This window comes from Terrapene carolina, unplaced genomic scaffold (genome assembly GCF_002925995.2).
Source record: "Terrapene carolina triunguis isolate 2854851 unplaced genomic scaffold, T_m_triunguis-2.0 Scaffold191, whole genome shotgun sequence".
NCBI lineage: Eukaryota > Metazoa > Chordata > Testudines > Emydidae > Terrapene > Terrapene triunguis.
Window position 1 is genome coordinate 704,933 of NW_020664542.1, and position 17,409 is coordinate 722,341.

The following is a 17,409-nucleotide window of genomic DNA, read 5'->3' on the forward strand; positions in this document are numbered from 1 at the left end:
CTCAAACCTGGGAGGGAGGGGGAGACTCCGAGTGGCCGCGCGCGGGCGCTGCTTCTCCCCCTCCCTCCTAGGCTTGAGAGCCTGGGGGGAAGGGGCGGAGTTGAGGCGGGGCCGGGGGTGGGGTAATTAAAAAACGGGGGCGGCAAAAATCCTAGAGCCGGCCCTGCTGAGACTTGCTGCCACGGTTTGGGGTTGTTGGTTTTTTTTTGCAATGTACATGTACCCTGAGTCACAACAGCCTCCCACCTTCAAGTGTGGCCACACGTGAACATCTGGGAGCGGCAAGCAATAGCAGCCCTACGGCAGAAAATATTTTCGCCCCCCACTCCGAGCAGCCGAGGGAACACAAGAGTCGCACAGCCATTTGGCGCCCCTAGAAGCTGTCCCCCACCTGCCTCTGGAACCAACCTGGTGGCAAGTGGGCTGAAACTTTGGCTTTCATAATGATTTTGGTGTGAGGGCATCACTAAGCAATGCCCCGGCTGCCTCTCTGCTCATGTGAGTTGCGCAGCTGGTGGGGTCAGCATCTTTGTGGTCGCTCAGGTAAGCTCTCTGTTGCCTTGATGGACATTTGCAGACTAGGGGGCTCTGCAGTGAAGCCTGCCACCTACCACTGGCAGCAGTCAGCCAGCAGCTAGCCAGCCTAGAGTAAGATGGGGTGAGTTGTGCCTGTCTGGTTTAGAGAGCAGCCTGTTTTCTCTCTCTCTGGTTCTTGTGTGTTATCATTCTGAATTCTAAGAACTAAAGCAGTGTTACACTGCAACCTTCCAGCAAAAGGTTGCTTTTATCTAGCTTCTCTCTTGTAATCCATGGCCATAACATTGACGTGACACGTGGTATGTGCCGAAACAAATCTTGCTGTCCTGCTTCCTTTGCATCCCTCATTGCAGAGCCGAAACTTCCAGCCCCATGTTCACTGCTGCCTGAAAAGTCTTGGGCCCAGAACCTCAAAGGCATTTAGGTGCCTAACTCCCATTGAAATCAAGGTCCCCGGTCTCTTAACATTGAACGGCACCAAGCTCACCATGACAGTGAGGCCATGGGCTGGTCATGGGCTCACTCGGCCTTGTCGTTCCTCACTTGGCTCGTCTGGAAGTTCTGCTGTTGTATTTTCTGTACAATAGGATCTTCTTTGCCAGGCTCCGTAGCTCCCACCCTTGCTGGGGCGAGCACGTGGCATGGTCTTTGTCCCTCTGCCTCTAAGCAATGATGCAAAAGAGCTATTTGTCTGCTCGTGGTGTAGTTGGCTGTTAAGTTGCAGTTCCTCGCTGAAAAGGGTAAAACTGAGCACTTCTTCTTTACTAGCCCTGCTCCCCCGCAGGGAGGGGATCCAGAGTCTTGCAACTCAAAGACACTTTTACTGCTTTGGGTTGTGTCAGCTGAGATAGACCCACGCGCAGGGCAATATCCACCGTGGGCGGCAGCCGTGAGAAAAAGGGGCACAGACAGGGCCACCCAGAGGATTCAGGGGGCCTGGGGCAAAGCAATTTCGGGGGCCCCTTCCATAAAAAAAAGTTGCAATACTATATTCTTGTGGGGGCCCCTGTGGGGCCCGGGGCAAATTGCCCCACTTGCCGCCCCCTCTGGGTGGCCCTGGGCACAGAGACGGTACAGAAACAGAGTCACAGAGATGCACAGTGAGGTAGTGAGAATTAAACCCTGGTCTCCTCAGGCCCAGACTGCCGCCCTAACCACTGGGATATCCTTCCTCCCCCTGGAACACCACCACCCGGCAGCTGTTTAAACTCTTTCCATCCCTGCCCCGATCTGCTCGGTGGATGGCCCCCAGCCTGCTCTGGGGGTCTTTCCAAGTGGCAATTCCAAGAGCTCACAACCCTCGTTCTTAGCCTGGGATTTAAACATGAGCGTCCCCCCATTCATCATACTAAGCCTGGCTAGTCGCAGCTCAGGTTGGTTCTCCCCGCTTCGTTTTACACATGGGGGAACCGTGGCCCAGAGAAGGGAAGGCCCTTAGGCTAAGGGAGGCAGCACCATAGCAGAGCTCAGACTCAGCAGCAACCGGGCCCAGCAGCACCCATCAGTCCACTGCTGCTTTTGGGATGGCTGCTCCCTGCCCGACTATCCCATCTCTCCCTGGGGAGAGTGGACTCCCCCACCCACCCAGCTGTCCGAGCCCACTTTGTGTGGGACTGCACAAAGGACGGTGTGGATTGGCGCCAACGCCACTATCGACGCTGAGGGCCAAATGGATCTCTGGTGTAAATACAGGGAGTGCAGCCCCCTAGAGACTGCACCATAGTCTGCCCTGCAGGGGGCGCTGCCATGGAGAAGAGACAGCACTTGGGCTCTCCACTGAGGCTGCTGGACACAGACAGACCCTGTGGTTCTCCCTGGCTCTCCAGCTCCCAGACTTGTCCAGCGTCACCACTAGGGATCCCCCTAACTCTTGCAAGGGCCAGCAGACAGCGCGGTACCCATTTCCCTTAAGGACCCCATGCGGCACGAGCTGCCTGCAAGCCAGCGACTACTCCAGGCAGGCCAGGGTGTGCGTAACGCGGGGCCCGGGAAGGGGGAAGGTGGGGCAGGTCTGTGGGGCTGATCCAGGCCTTCCTCTGATAATGTCTCCGCCAGTTCCCTTTATTGTTTTTAATGATCCAGCAAGATGAAAGGGCGAGAGAAGAGATCAAGGGCGGCTCACCCACCACTCCAGGCAAGGGGGGTGGGGAGAGAGATGTTATTTAAAGAGACAGCATCGATTCATGCCTCGCGCCATGCCTGCTGGGGAAAGCTGTTCATTTCATAACAGGAATGTCCTCCCACGCTGCCCCCACCTCTGCCGCAGCCTCCTGCGCCGAACTGCCTCCTTGACACCCGCTTGATGCCTCCTAACCCTCTCTCTCCACACTCCCATCCTATGCCCTGTGCTTCTCTGTACTCAGCTGCTCTCCCCAAGCCGCCCCCTGCGTGCTCCTCACTCCTCGCCGCATCTAGAGAGGCTCCCCCATTCCACCCTGCCCGCATGGCTTGTAACTGCACGCTCGCTGCAGCCTGATGGGCCAGGGCAGCTCCTGTAGGAATCATGCTTGGCAAAGATAAATGCCAACTCTGCCGTATAAATAAGGGCCTGATTCTCACTGACACCCAGGGGTGCTGGAACCATTTGTATATTGGGGGTGCTGAGAGCCATTGAACCAAACTGTCAACCCTGCATATACTGGGACCCACTTCAAGCCAGGGGGTGTGGAGGCAGCACTCCCAACATCCCTAGTTCCAGCACCTATGCTGACACCACGGCTCCTTCAAGCAGGAAGGCCCCTTTACACTGCCAGACCAGTGTGAATGAGAATCAGGCCGATGAATCATTAGGGACAGGGCGGGATGGGGGTCTGATGGCTGAGGATTCTCCACTGGGGCTGGATTCTCCTCCCATGTTGATTTAAAGCAGGAGTAACTCTGCTAACATCAGTCTCCCTCTGCCAGGCACCTGATGCACCAGCAGGCGCTGCGCTGCTCCCACAATGCAATGCCGCCACAAACACCCCCCTCTCGCCAGCCAGGAGTGCAGCCAAGTGACACACAGCAGCCAGGGCGTCTAGGCACACCTGGCCCTGTGGGAGGATTTTGCATCCACTTTGTACTAGGCCCAGTGACCCCACATGGGACCAGCGGGGGGAGAATCAGCCCCCTGGACTTCAGTGGAGTTGCTCCTGCTCTATCTTGGTGCAAGAGGATGCATAGCCCGTTTCCCACTGGGTCGCTCACCTGTTACAACCCAGCTCAGACCGAAAGCTGCTCCCCACTGCTAGGGGGCAGGCTGTGTGAAAGGATAGGGACTCTGACCTGTTCCCAGGGGGTCTTGCAAAGCCACCATCACAAAAACTGGGGTGAATGGAGGCTGAGCTCTTCTTGGACCTGGCTGAAGCATGATGGCTTAGAGCTCTGAGTAGGTGGAGGGGAGGGAAGCTGGCACAGCTTCAAGAGACCTGGCGAAGAGACATCTTTAATGTTCCCGGCGTACAGAGAAGTGAGATAGAAATCCTCTCGCTGGAAGATTGCAACATAACACTACTTTATTTCGCAGAATTCAGACGAACATACATGAACACAAAAACAGAGAGAGACAAAGCAGGCTGCTCCCTAAGGCAGCGAGGCACAACTAACCCCCTTACCCAAGGCTGCTTGTCTGGAGAACTGACTGCTGCTAGGCCCAGGTTTCATGCTTCCCTACAGAGCCCCCTACCTTGCAAGCAGGACAAGGAAAAGACACTGAGCATCTACTGTGACAGCCTACAATGTCAATACGTAGTTTTCAATACATCAAACTTCAGCAGAATGAAATTCACCTCGAACAACTACACACAAAGTATTTCTAAGGCAGCTCATGCCTGTTGCCCCTTGATTGCTGGTCCTTTGGATAGCTCACGCCTGTCAATATCTATACATTCAATCTCTGGGTATCGCCTCCTAGACACGTGTTTATATCAGAGGAGGCCAGACGGAGAAGTGTGCCTAGCACTTGGAGCAGAAGGCAGTGAGGTTCGAGAAAGTCCTGTTTTCCTGTGGGGGACTGTTCCACAGTCGGCGTCTGGCCCTCTTGAAAGCTCTGTCTCCTGCTGGGATGAGTTTTTCCCTTGGGATAGAAAGTTCTGTTGAACTCTTACGCACTGCCGTGATCCCAGAGCTTTACACAATCCTTTAGATACCCTGGATCTGGGCCATTGAGAGTCTTGACAACAAGGACTGAGCCCTTGAAATGGACTCGCTGTTCTATGGGAAGCCCACGTAGACAGTGGAGGACAGATGTGATGTGCTCCTGGTAGCCCATGTTGCCAAGGAGATGCACGGCAGAGTTCTGAACCGTGATGGTTTCACACCCTGTGATGTTGCACTGGTGTGGTCCAGCTGAGAGGTGGCAAAGCCGTGTGTAACCGAGGCCAGGACGTTGTCTGACAGGACAGGTGTGAAAGCTACCCGATCAGAGGGAGGCCTTTTCCACACCAACAGTGCACACGTGCAGGTGACTCCACAAGCACTGCATATGGCCCAATAGCCCAGTGAAATGATTCCTCCATCCCTTTGGATTGGGGGGGGGTGTGCCTCTCTTGCTGTCCTCATTCAGTGGCACGGTGCTTTGGGGCGTACTTTCTCATTCCTCCGCATTCTGCACTATAAAGTAGTGTTGAAAGTATGCAGCTCTGATAAATCTTGAGTTTGGTTTTGGTGTTGTATTTTGATGATTTCCAGACTGTATTTAAGCTCCTGAAGGTGTTCCTGGCTTTACTGATTCTGTTCCGGATGTCCTGGCTTGTTCCACCATCCTGGCTGATGGTGCTGCCCAAGTATGTAAACGTTTCTACATTGGTGAGAACATATTCCTCTATCCGGGCAGGGGGTGGGGAGTGCGGGCTCTGGGAGGGAGTTAGGGTGCGGGAGGGGGTTCCGACCTGGGGCAGGGGGTTGGGGTGCGGGCTCCTGTCGGGCGGCACTTACCTCAGGCGGCAGCACAGCGGGGCTAAGGCAGGCTCCCTGCCTGCCCTGGCTCCGCACAGCTTCCGGAAGCAACGGCATGTCCCTGTGACCCCTAGGCCATGGGAACTGCGGAGCTGGCACTCAGGACAGGGACAGCACATGGAGCCCCCTGGCCGCTCCTGCGCCTAGGGGCCACAGGGACATGCCGTTGCTTCCGGGAGCTGCACGGAGCCAGGGCAGGCACGGAGCTTGCCTTAGCCCTGCTGCACCGCTGACTGGACTTTTAGCAGCCCGGTCAGTGGTTCTGAACGGAGCTGCCAGCATCCCTTTTCGACTGAGCGTTCCGGTCGAAAACCGGACACCTGGCAATCCTAGCCAGTGGCCTCACTCCCAGGGAGCCGCCAATATCATTACAGAAAACAATTAGAGCAGCTCTTAGAGGAGAGGAGTAAATCAAGAGCACACAACAGGCTAATGCATCCCTGCAAACCTGGCTAGGAACCTAACCTCTACCTAGCCCTCGCAGCAAAGGTTCGGGGATGCTGAATATGCCCAGTGATAAGAGGGCTGGGAACACATTGCTTCTGAAAAGTGAAAACCCCTTTACATGACTAATCCCAACAGCGGAGACTGCATGGGTCAGTCACTGCAAGCACAGACTCTCTCTCTCTCTTTGCCTTGTTATCCCAGCAAGCCCTGTGCACCTCCCCAGAGGGAGATCCTATGGGTCAGATGAATTCTAAAGCAGTTTTGGATTCGCTCTCTTGCAGTGAGGGGGATTTCTATGAGATCTTTAATATCACTCTCAATCAATGGGCACAGCTTGGCAGCAGGGGCTGCTGGGAGGAAGGCAGGGTGCTCCAGGATGCAGGACCAGGTATTAGGGGACCAAGTTTTAAATCAGCAGGTCCAGATAACTTGCATCCAAGAGTTTTAAAAGAGCTGGCCAAGGAGCTCGCTGGAGCATTAATGTTGATTTTCAATAAGCTGTGGAACACTGGGGAAGATCCAAAAGATTGGAAGAAAGCTAATGTGCCAATATTTTAAAAGGGTAAACTTGGGTAATTAAAGACCTGTCAGTCTATCAATTCCAGGCAAGTTAATAGAGCAGCTGATATGGGACTTGATTAATAAGGAATTAAAGCAGGGTTATAGAATTAGTTCCAAATCAGCATGGGTTTATGGAAAATAGATCCTGTCAAACTAATTTGATTTTTTTTTATATTACAAGCTTGGTTGATAAAGATAATAGTGTTGATACTATACTTCGACTTGGTATTGCATGACCTTTTGGTTTAAAAACTAGAAAGATATAAAATCAACATGTCACACATTAACTAAATTAAAAGCTGGCTAACTGATAGGTCTCAAAATGTAACTGTAAATGGGGAATCATCATTGAGTGGGCGTGTTTCTGGTGGGGTCCTGCAGGGATTGGGTCTTGGCCTTACACTATTTAACATTTTTATTAATGACCTGGAAGAAAACATTAAATCATTCCTAATAAAGTTTGCAGATGACAGAAAAATTGAGGCAGTGGTAAATAATGAAGAGGACAGGCGAATGATCTGGATCACTTAATAAATTGGGCACAAGCAAACAATATGCGTTTTAATATGGCTATATGTAATTGTATATATCTAGGAAAAAGAAACGCAGGGCAGACCTACAGAATGGGTGCCTGTGTCTAAGCAGTGACAGAGAACGGTTTCGGGGTTGTCGTGGACAAGCAACTGTGCATGAGCTCCCAGTGCGACACTGTGACCAGAAGGTCTAATGCAATCCTTGGATGCAGAAACAGGGGAACCTCGAGTAGGAGCAGAGAGGTTGTTTGACCTCTGTATTTGGCACTGGTGTGACTGCTGCTGGAATCCTGTGTCCAGTTCTGGTGCCCACAATTCAAGAAAGATGTTGATAAATTGGAGAGGGATCAGAGAAAAGCCCTGAGAATGATGAAAGGATTAGAAAACCTGCCTTAGAGTGATAGACTCAAGGAGCAAAACCTATTCAGCTTAACCAGGAGAAGGTTAAGGGTTGACTTGATTACAGTTTGTAAGTACCTGCATGGGGAGCAACTATTTAATCATAGCCCTTTCAATCTAGCAGAGGAAGTCAGAGCATGATCCAATGGCTGGAAGTTGAAGCTAGAAAAATACAGACTGGAAATAAGACATAATTTCTTACCAGTGAGAGTAATTAAGCACTGGAACAATTTACCAAGGACCAGGGTAGAGTCTCCTTCAGTGACAATTTTTAAATCACGATGGGATGTTTTTCTAAAAGATCTGTGTGACAGGTTGGATCACAGAAACCCCCTTGGGAGCTGCCACCTGATGTGCCAAGACTACTTCTACCCTTGCTTTCCCTGCCAGCTCGGGGCCCCAGCACCCTGTCTTGCTGAGCCAGACACTCCCGTCTGCTCCAACACAGACCCAGCGTCTGAATTACTTGCCCCAAAGCTGCAGGTTTACCTGAAAGCAGCTAACAGACGTGTTCCTGTCTTTAACACTCAGATGCCCAACTTCCAATGGGGTCTAAACCCAAATAAATCCGTTTTACCCTGTATAAGCTTTATACAGGGTAAACTCATAAATTGTTCGCCCTCTATAACACTGATAGAGAGATATGCACAGTTGTTTGCTCCCCCAGGTATTAATACATACTCTGAGTTAATTAATAAAATCACTTTTTACTTATTAAATACAGAAAGTAGGATTTAAGTGGTTCCAAGTAGTAACAGACAGAACAAAGTAAGTCACCAAGCAAAATAAAATAAAATGCGCAAATCTATGTCTAATCAAACTGAATACAGATAAGATCCTGACCAGTTCCATAATGCTCCCTTTTACAGACTAATCTCCTTTTAGCCTGGGTCCAGCAATCACTCACACCCCCTGTAGTTACTGTCCTTTGTTCCAGTTTCTTCCAAGTATCCTGGGGGGTGGAGAGGCTCCCTCTTTAGCCAGCTGAAGTCCAAATGGAGGGGTCTCTCAGGGGTTTAAATAGACTCTCTCTTGTGGGTGGAGACCCCCTCCTCACTCCTATGCAAAGTCCAGCTCCAAGATGGAGTTTAGGAGTCACCTAGGCAAGTCACATGTCCATGCATGACTCACAGTTTTTACAGGTAGCATCCATTGTTTACATGCTACCTTGAACATCCTCAAGTAGACTTCTTATGTGGATTGGAGTATTCCACGATCCATTGTCCTTTAAGTGTTTCTTGATTAGATACTTAACTTCAACATTCCTTTCTCCAGGAACTGACCAAATGCTCTACTAAGGTTATTTAGAAATCAAGCCAGTACACAGCCAGTATTCATAACTTCGAATACAAGAATGATACATGCATACAAATAGGATTAATAGATTCAGTAGATCATAACTTTTGAGATATGTTACATGGCATATGTAGCATAAAACACATTCTAAACATATTTCCATAAAGCCTTATGGGAGGTACCATCACAATCTGCTCTAGGAATTATTTGGGGAAAGTTTTAGGGCCTGTGTTACACAGGAGGTCAGGCTAAATGATCACAATGGTCCCTTCTGGTCTTGGAATTATGAATCATAGAAATGTCAGGCTGGAAGGGACCTTGGAAGGTAATCTAATCCAGCCCCCTGCGCTGAAGCAGGACCAAGTAAACCTGGACCATCCCTGACAGGTGTTGTACGGCCTGTTCTTAAAAACCTCTAGTGACGGGGGTTCCACAACCTTCCTTGGAACATATTTCAGAGCTTAACTATCCTCAGACTTAGAAACTTTTCCCTAATCTCTAACCTAAATCTCCCTCACTGCAAATTCAGCCCATTACTTCTTGTCCTACCTTCCAGACATGGAGAACAGTTGATCACTGTCCTCTTTATAAGAGCCCTTAACACATTTGAAGACTGTTATCAGGTCCCCCTTCAGTCTCTCTCAAGACTAAACAGGCCCAGTTTTTTTAACCTTTCCGGATAGGTCAGGTTTTCTAAACCTTTTAGCATTTTGGTTGCTCTCCTCTGGACTCTCTCCAGTTTGTCCACCTTTTCCCCAGTGTGGCATCCAGAACTGGACACAATTCTCCAGCTGAGTCCTCACCAGTGCCAAGTACAGCAGGACAATTACCCCCTATGTCCTACATATGATACTCCTGTTAATACACCCCAGAATGATCAGCCTTTTTTTTGCAATTGCATCACACTGTTGACTCATATGCCTTTTGTGAACCCCTATAACCTTCAGATCCTTTTCAGCAGTACCACCTAGCCAGCTATTGAGCATTCTGTAGTTCTGATTTTTCCTTCCTAAATTCTAATCCTGTCCTCCAAAGCGTTTGCAACCCCTCTCATCTTGGTTTATCTGCAAATTTCATAAGCACACTCTTCATTCCATTATCCAATCATTAATGAAAATATTGGATAGTATCAGACCCAGGACTGACCCCTGCAGGACCTTGCTAGATACATCCTCGCAGTTGGACAGCGACCTATCGATAACTACACTTTTGAGCATGGACTTTCAATAAGTTGTGCACCCACCTTATAGTAATTTCATCTAGGCCACCTTTCCCTAGTTTGAGAATATCATGTGGGGCAGCTTTCCCTTTTCCCCTAGTTGTGAGGGCCCCCAAACCAAGTGGTATGGTGACCTGGCGCTTCTCAGGTTTGGCCTGGCCACTCCTTGTCATGACAGAGGGGCACCTGGGCCAAATTTGAGTAAGTGGCGTTGCCCTCTGGTACAAACCGGAGTGGCACTGCGACCCCATGTATCAGATTGCAATGCCCCCAGCCCCATGGGACAGGACACACCACTGCAGGATGAGTGCGGGACAGGCTCACTCTCCGCTCAGTAGTAATTTTTTTGAAGGGGGGGCTCAGTTTTAGGGGCCCCGGGCAAAATCTGTGTGGCCCTGCCCATAGCACAGTTTGGAAACTATATTGTAACCATGGCAGGCGGTAATGACCTGTTTGTGCACTAGAGTCACACCACATCTATCTACAGTCACACCAGTCCTGCTTTCCAGAGTAGCCTTATTCCACGCATGGAAAAGGCCCCAGTGTTCAGTGCAGTTGGAAGGTGGGAAGACAGGTCAAGCCACACCCATGGGACCCACCCCCAAGCTGAGGGATATACCTGCGGGACTTATATGATCACCCTGTTACCGTCGTATCTGAGTGCCTCACAATCTTTACCATATTTACCCTCATAGGTATCCACACTCTCATCTCCATAATACAAATGGGGAATGGAGGCACAGGGAGTCTAAGTGACTTTCCCAAGGTCATAGGGAGATTCTCTGGCACTTGGCAGAGCAGGGATTTGAACCAGGCTCTCTCACATCCCAGGTGACTGCTCTAACCACTGGGTCGGAGCAAATAACCAACTGAGCCAAAAGCTCCCCACATCCAGCAGGGTTTGAAACTAAGTGCCTGGAAAGATTCCTTCAGCCTGGACTCACCCCAGAGGGGGTGGGGAGTGGGTCTCATGGAGCCAGCTCGCCTCCTCCCCTCCCCTCCCCCCAAGGAACTTCTGCCTCCCAGCCAGATCAAGCAGCTTCCCTCCAAACACACCTGCAGGCCTGGCAACCAAAGCGGGGTCTAAGGAGGTGTCTTGTTCCACAGGGAGCTGGGCCCTCAGCTGGGCATTCCCTACAGCTGCACAGACAGCAACCAGCTGGCATCTTTCCTAGGCTGGAGGTGGCAGGGGTGGGGTGGGGATTTTAATCCTCTCTTTGCCTTCTCCCACAGGGGCTCTCTGCGGAAGGGCGGAGGTGCTCGTCAGATATTGTCCCCTGGGGGGTGACCTTGTCAGTGCTGGATTGGGGGGAGCAAACTGCAGCCACCATGCCCAGGCAAATGGAGCCCAAGGTACGGAAAGTCTTGGTCTGCAGGATGCACCTTCAGGTTGTCAGTGCCCCCTTCTGGGCTGCAGGGGAGACTGCATGGCCCCAGGGCTTTAAGATGTGTGGGGCCTCCTGGGTTGGGCCAAGCCTGGATTCGCCTCCGCGCACAGTCCCCCTCCGTCCCTGGCCTGGGTGCTGCAAAATAGGGCCCCGCGCGGCTGCATGCTGGGCCTGTGCTGAGAGCTGGCCCTGAGGCCTTGTTCCATAAGCAGGGGAGGGATCCTAGCAGAGGAAACGGCCAGTGTCGGCAGGAAGAGCTGGGCTTAGCCTTCACTCCCTGCCTCGACGGCAGAGGAATACAGCGATGCAGACGGCAGCCTTGGAGTAAGCGTTTGGAGGATCCAGTCCCCATGTACATTTCCCTTCCTCGCCTCTCTGCCCAAGGAGTCCCACTGCACCTGGCAAGACCCCAGCCTGGCATCTCCCAGGAATTGTCACAGGACACAGGTGTCGCCCAGTCTGCTCTGGTGTCTGGAGAGGCAGAGCTGGCTCCCCGTTAGCCTGCAGGGGTGGCTGTGCAGACTCAGGGAATAACACATCCTTCCTAGGATGTTCCTACATTCTGCATCCACAGTTGGCTGGGAGTCAGTCAAATATAAACTGATCAAAAGAGGCTTTCAAAACCCACGAGTTCCCGGAGTAGAAAGTTCCCCTTGTTGAAATTGGGTGGGTGAGCTGCGGTTTCTCCTCAGTTCCTTTGATACCTTGCCTAATGCAGGCTATGGATAAAGAAGCATCTGATTGCTAAGCCCAGAGATTTAGGGCAGGATTCATACTTTACATCTTCAGAAGACCTAGTAAACAGGGCTGCACTCTCTAATCCTGGGAGCAGGTTTGTACCTGCTCGCTTCGTATAAACCGTGCCGGCTGCGCCGATTTCACAGTGCGGGTGAGTTCAAAACATCGCCTCCGGGGTGAAATGTTTATTGCAGGAGAGATGTTCAGAAAGGTTTGTCAAGAGAAGAGAGGGACGGGCAGCTGGATAGCTGAGCAGAGACTGCCGGACCTTCTCGGAACGGCAAAAAGTCAGGCACATTCCGATCTGGGAGGACCCCATCTCTGCAGTGATGCATTCCACCCTGTGAATTGGTAACCTCTGCCCATCATATGTCTCTGCCCACTGGGCCATCCCTAGCCCCACACAGCCTTCCCCGTTGGAAGGGCTTGGGCGATTGGCTGCTAGGAGACCCAGCAGGGGTTTTCTGGGTCTTGATGTTGCACCGGGGATGGAGTAAGAAGGCTGTCTGGTCCCAGAAAGATGCTGCCTAGGGATTGCTAGTCCCCCTTCTCAGGAAGACAAGGCCAGGTAAGAGGGAGTAGGGCGTGATGTGGGGCTGAGGAAAGGTTACAGAACCTGTGAAGGAGGAGAAGTTACAAAGTACAGATAAATCACACAAGCGTCTGACGCAGTGGGTACTCAGGCAAAACTCCCCTGCGTAGGGACCTCAGGACTGGGCCGGTCGCTGGTTCCCGGGCAGTATCGTGATCCAGGGGCACACATGTCATGGAGCTGCTCTAACCACTGAGTAACCCTTCCTCTCTGAACAGTGCAAGCTGCGTCAGAGCAAACAACCAGCTAAACCAAAAGTTCCCCACAGCCAGGGGTTGAAACAGAGAGCCCAGAAAGGTTCCTTCTGCCCGGACTCACCGCAGGGCGGGGAATCTCTCTATTCTTGTACAATCCTGCAGAACACACAGAAAACGGTGTGGACGGTAGCTGTGACCAGCAGCAGGGCAGAGCCCCCAGCATGCCCTGGAGCTGCCACAGGATCATTTGGCTTGGCACTTTAACCCGTGTGGATTCGGAAACTGGTAATTGGATGCCTTGTGGCTTGGCAACTGCCTCTGAATGGATCAAAGTCCCATGTCATGTGTGACTCCCTGGGACAATGACCATGCAGGAGTCCAACAGCAGTGCCTTGGGAAACGCGGTACTTACAGGATCTTCAGGCTGTAGAGGCCAGAAAAGGCTTCTCCTGGGATCTGGGAGAGCTGGTTTCCAGAGAGGCGCCTGCAGAAAAGAGGAGCCAGTGTCACATCAACATCTCTGTAATGCCAGTGCTTTGTCAGAGGACACATAATAACCTGCACCTCATGCCTCTTGCTACAGCTCAGGAGAAGACTGTGGATACGACTGAATGCTGAACGTAAGACTCGCACTCAGTACCCCATTCATTAGCTAATGGTGAGGGAGGTTCATGCTTCTAGCAGGGAACGACCCAAACTCAGTCCCCAGTGATGACCCATGGCTGGGGCCATTCCATGCCCCACTGGGAGAGGACTCTGTGCTACAGTCACTAAGGCAGGAGAGAGGAAATTAGACTTATGACTGCCATTGTAAGAGGCATTGACTCTTTTTCCTCCATAAAGATAGCCACTAACAGTGACTGCAAGGAGAAACCCTGCTTTGCTGGCCTAAAAGCTGGTAGTGATGGCACAGCAGTGTGGGAACGATCCCCCTTTGCTAGGACACAGAGAAACTCATTATGAATGGGATTATTCCCCCCGCCCCGTTCCTATGCCCTCTTTTGCCACCCTCTCTGCCCTGTCTGGCACCTTTTGGCCAGGTGAGGCCTGTTAGCGTGTCCCCACCGCGTTGCCAAACTTCACGGATTTAACGCTTTCCCCATAGGTCCGTCTCTCCAAATCCCTGCTCATTGGGGTCACGCCTCTGAACTCCTTCCAATTTATCACTATCACTCTCAAAACCTTGAGCAGAGTCATGAGTTCATAGCCAGCTCCAAACTCCTCCAGAGCTCAGGAGGGTTTGGGTGCCCTGGGTCACACCCATTGCTACAGGAGAGAGACCAATACAGAAAATATCACAATGCCACTACATAAATCCATGGTGCGCCCACACTGGAATACTGTCCACAGTTCTGGTCGCCCCATCTCAAAAAAAAGATATATTAGAATTAGAAAAGGTGCAGAGAAGGGCAACAAAAATGATTAGGGGCATGGAACAGCTTCCATACGAGGAAAGATTTAAAAGACTGGGACTTTGCAGCTTGGAAAAGAGAAGGGGAGATATGATAGAGGTCTATAAAATCATGACTGGTCTGGAGAAAAAGTGTTATTTACCCCTGCACATAACACAAAAATCAGGGGTCACTCAATGAAATTAATAGGCAACAGGTTTAAGACAATCATAAGGAAGTACTTCACACAATACACCACCAACCTGTGGAACTCATTGCCAGGGGATGTTATGAAAGGCCAAAAGTATAACTGGGTTCAAAAAAAGTTAGATCAGTTCATGGAGGGTAGATCCATCAATGGCTATTAGCCAAGATAGTCAGGGATGCAACCCCATGATCTGGGTGTCCCTAAACCTCTGACTGCCAGAAGCTGGGACTGGATGGCAGGGGATGGATCTCTCAATAATTGCCCTTTTCTGTTCACTTCCTCTAAAGTATCGGAAGACAGGATACTGGGCTAGATGGACCATTGGTTTGACCCAGGATGGCCGTTCTTATGTTCTTAGAGGATGAGGGGGTTCAGAGACAGGTGACAAGAATGATCAGGGCAGGGAAAATCTCTCACATGAGGAGAGACTAATGATTGAGATGGTTACTTTAGCGGGGAGGCGACTGAAAAAGGGGGCATGGTAAAGGAATACAAAGCGGCAAATGCTCTGCAGAAGGGAGGTCAGTTTTTAAAAATCTCCTGATTTTAAAGCCAATCCATGCAGTCACATTTTCAAGCTCTGTTCTGCAACCACAAAGTCTAGAAACTTACTTTTATTTTTAAGGAAACCTGTGATCCCCATTTATTCACATGACTGCAGGAGCTGGGGCTTTAACACGAAATCCCATGAGAGATGACAGCACATCCATGGCAGTGGTGCCACCCAATGGCTGGGGGTGGAGGGCATCGGGAGGACCCGTGAAAGCCCTTATCAGGTGTAAGACTCAGCAACCAATGCCTGAGATTGGGCATAGGTATGATAGGGGATGTAGGAATTAAGACCTGGCAAGAAATCCAGTTCCTTTTTTAAAGGCGTGGATGTGAACTGGGTGCTAACTGATGGATTCATTTCAGAAGCTGCAGACTATATTTCAGCGAGTGTTTTGAAAAAGGCCACAGACTGTCGGCTGTAAGAAGCTTCTGGGATCAGTCCCAGGCATGCCCACTCACCGCTGGCCATGCGCAATTGTGTCCGTGCCAGCACTCACTCACTCACTCAGTCCCAACTCAATCCCCCGCCCCACCGCTGGAATCCAGGGAAAATTGCTCCCATAATTAGGCCTCCAACAGCATAAATAGCACAGGGTCGTCTCTTTAATGTGTGGGAGCAGGCTGGAACCTGCCTCTTTGTGGTATGTAAGCTGCCTGGCAAGCTGGGCTATTTGTCACCAGGGGAGTGCGATTCGGTGAAACTGCTCCCTTTGACGACCGATTTCCACATGGGGAGAGGATGCCTGGGAGATGAGACTATGGGGGCGGAGGGCAGCTTCCCGAGCGGCAGTCCCCCGGCTGCTTTGAACAGCCACCGCACAAAACCAAAGCGGCGATGCTGGTTCCTGCAACAGGAATCTTGGTAATGCATGGGAGACGGGGGCCATTCAAACGGGGGCCATTCAAACAGCAGCCAGTTCCCAGGTAGATTGGAATGTACCCGATAAACGAGAGCCCAGACCGTGCCCCATCTTGCTGTGTGCCCTAGCGGGGTGACCCAGAGCAGAGCACTGCAGTCCCTTCCCCCCCAGACTAAGCTTATAAGGGGGCACTTGGATCTGAACCAAGGACCCCTTGATCCACAGTCAAACAGTCGAACACTGAACTCTGCTCCCGTGACAGGGCCAGGTAGGGGCTTGCACATGTTGCACTCAGCAGCAAGGAAGCATGAGCAGAGTCTGGGAGGTTCCTGGGGAAGAAGCCACCCACCCCAGCAGGCACTGTCCTATTCACCCCCTGGTGGGAAGAGAGCTTGGGGGGGGTATAAATCGGGGGGAACTGGCTGTCAGCACTAGTGTCCTGTTCCCCAGCATTAGCTTCTTTGGCCATTTAACCTGGCACGCCCGAGACACAATGATCCCCCTGTGCCCACGGTGCTGCATTCCCGTGCTTATTGTCAATCAGCAGCCTCCTCCCCCTTCCCTTCCAGGCTCTCTTGAAAGTCACCCGCCTGCCGGGCAGATTCCTTCCATTAAATGCATCGTTGGAAGCCAAAATACCATGACGTTCAAGCCGACGGAGCCTCTCTCCTTTGCTTTCATTTAGAGGAGAGACAACGACTCTCACAGCGATGCGGACAATGCCGGCTAATTCGGGACCAGCGGCCCCCTCTGCCCCCAGTATTACAGTTCACCCCTTCTCCACAGGAAACTGGAACCATATTTCCAAGCAGCCCATGAGACCCGAGCTGGGGAATTCACCCGCTGGGGGCACGGATGGGAATGGGAAGCTGCTCTTCTAGGAAGGGGTGTCAGTCCACCCCAAGAAGATGAGCTAGGGCTATTTCCACTGAGGGTGACCACATAGCAAGTGTAAAAAAATCGGGATGAGGGTGTGGGGGGGTAATAGGTGCCTATATAATAAAAAGCCCCCAAAATCGGGATTGTCCCTATAAAATCTCCACTTCTGCTCCAGACCTCAGACACCCCCACATCTGTTTGGGGTGTGCAGGGCTGGGGCTCAGGCCCATCTCGCTGAGGAACAAGCTCGACTCTGCTCTCCCCTCTGGTAGGGTTACCATTCGTCCGGATTTACCCGGACATGTCCTCCTTTTTGTGCTAAAAATAGCGTCCGGGGGGAATTTGTAAATCACTCAAAATGTCCGGGATTTCCCCCCTCCCCCGGCCAAGCAGAGCGAGCGGCTGGGAGGGCTGCAGGAAAGTCACGGGCTGGACTCCGGAGCAGCTGTAGAGGAGCTCCTCCCCCCCTCCCTCCCTGCAATCTGAGCCGGCAGCTCCTCCTCCCCGGCAGCCCCGCGCCCCGCTCCAGCAGCACTGTGTAGGGCCAGGGACCGGGTTGTGTGTTGTGCTGGGGAGCGCAGCCACGTGTCCGGCTCGCACAGAGCCCAACACCCTGTTCTGAGCAGCAGGGTAAGGGGGGCAGGAGAAGGGGCAGGGAGGTTCTGGAGGGGGCAGTC

The 17,409-nt window shown here is 51.8% G+C and overlaps 1 protein-coding gene across 1 annotated transcript in view; it reads right to left on the reverse strand.

Moving 5' to 3' along the window:
* LGR6 (leucine rich repeat containing G protein-coupled receptor 6) overlaps window positions 1–17,409 on the reverse strand; it is a 154,054-nt gene that overhangs the window by 51,387 nt on the left and 85,258 nt on the right. Inside the window, exon 3 of the mRNA XM_026654358.1 lies at window positions 13,255–13,326. Coding sequence (XP_026510143.1) covers window positions 13,255–13,326 — 72 coding nt within the window. The remainder of the gene's footprint in view (window positions 1–13,254; window positions 13,327–17,409) is intronic.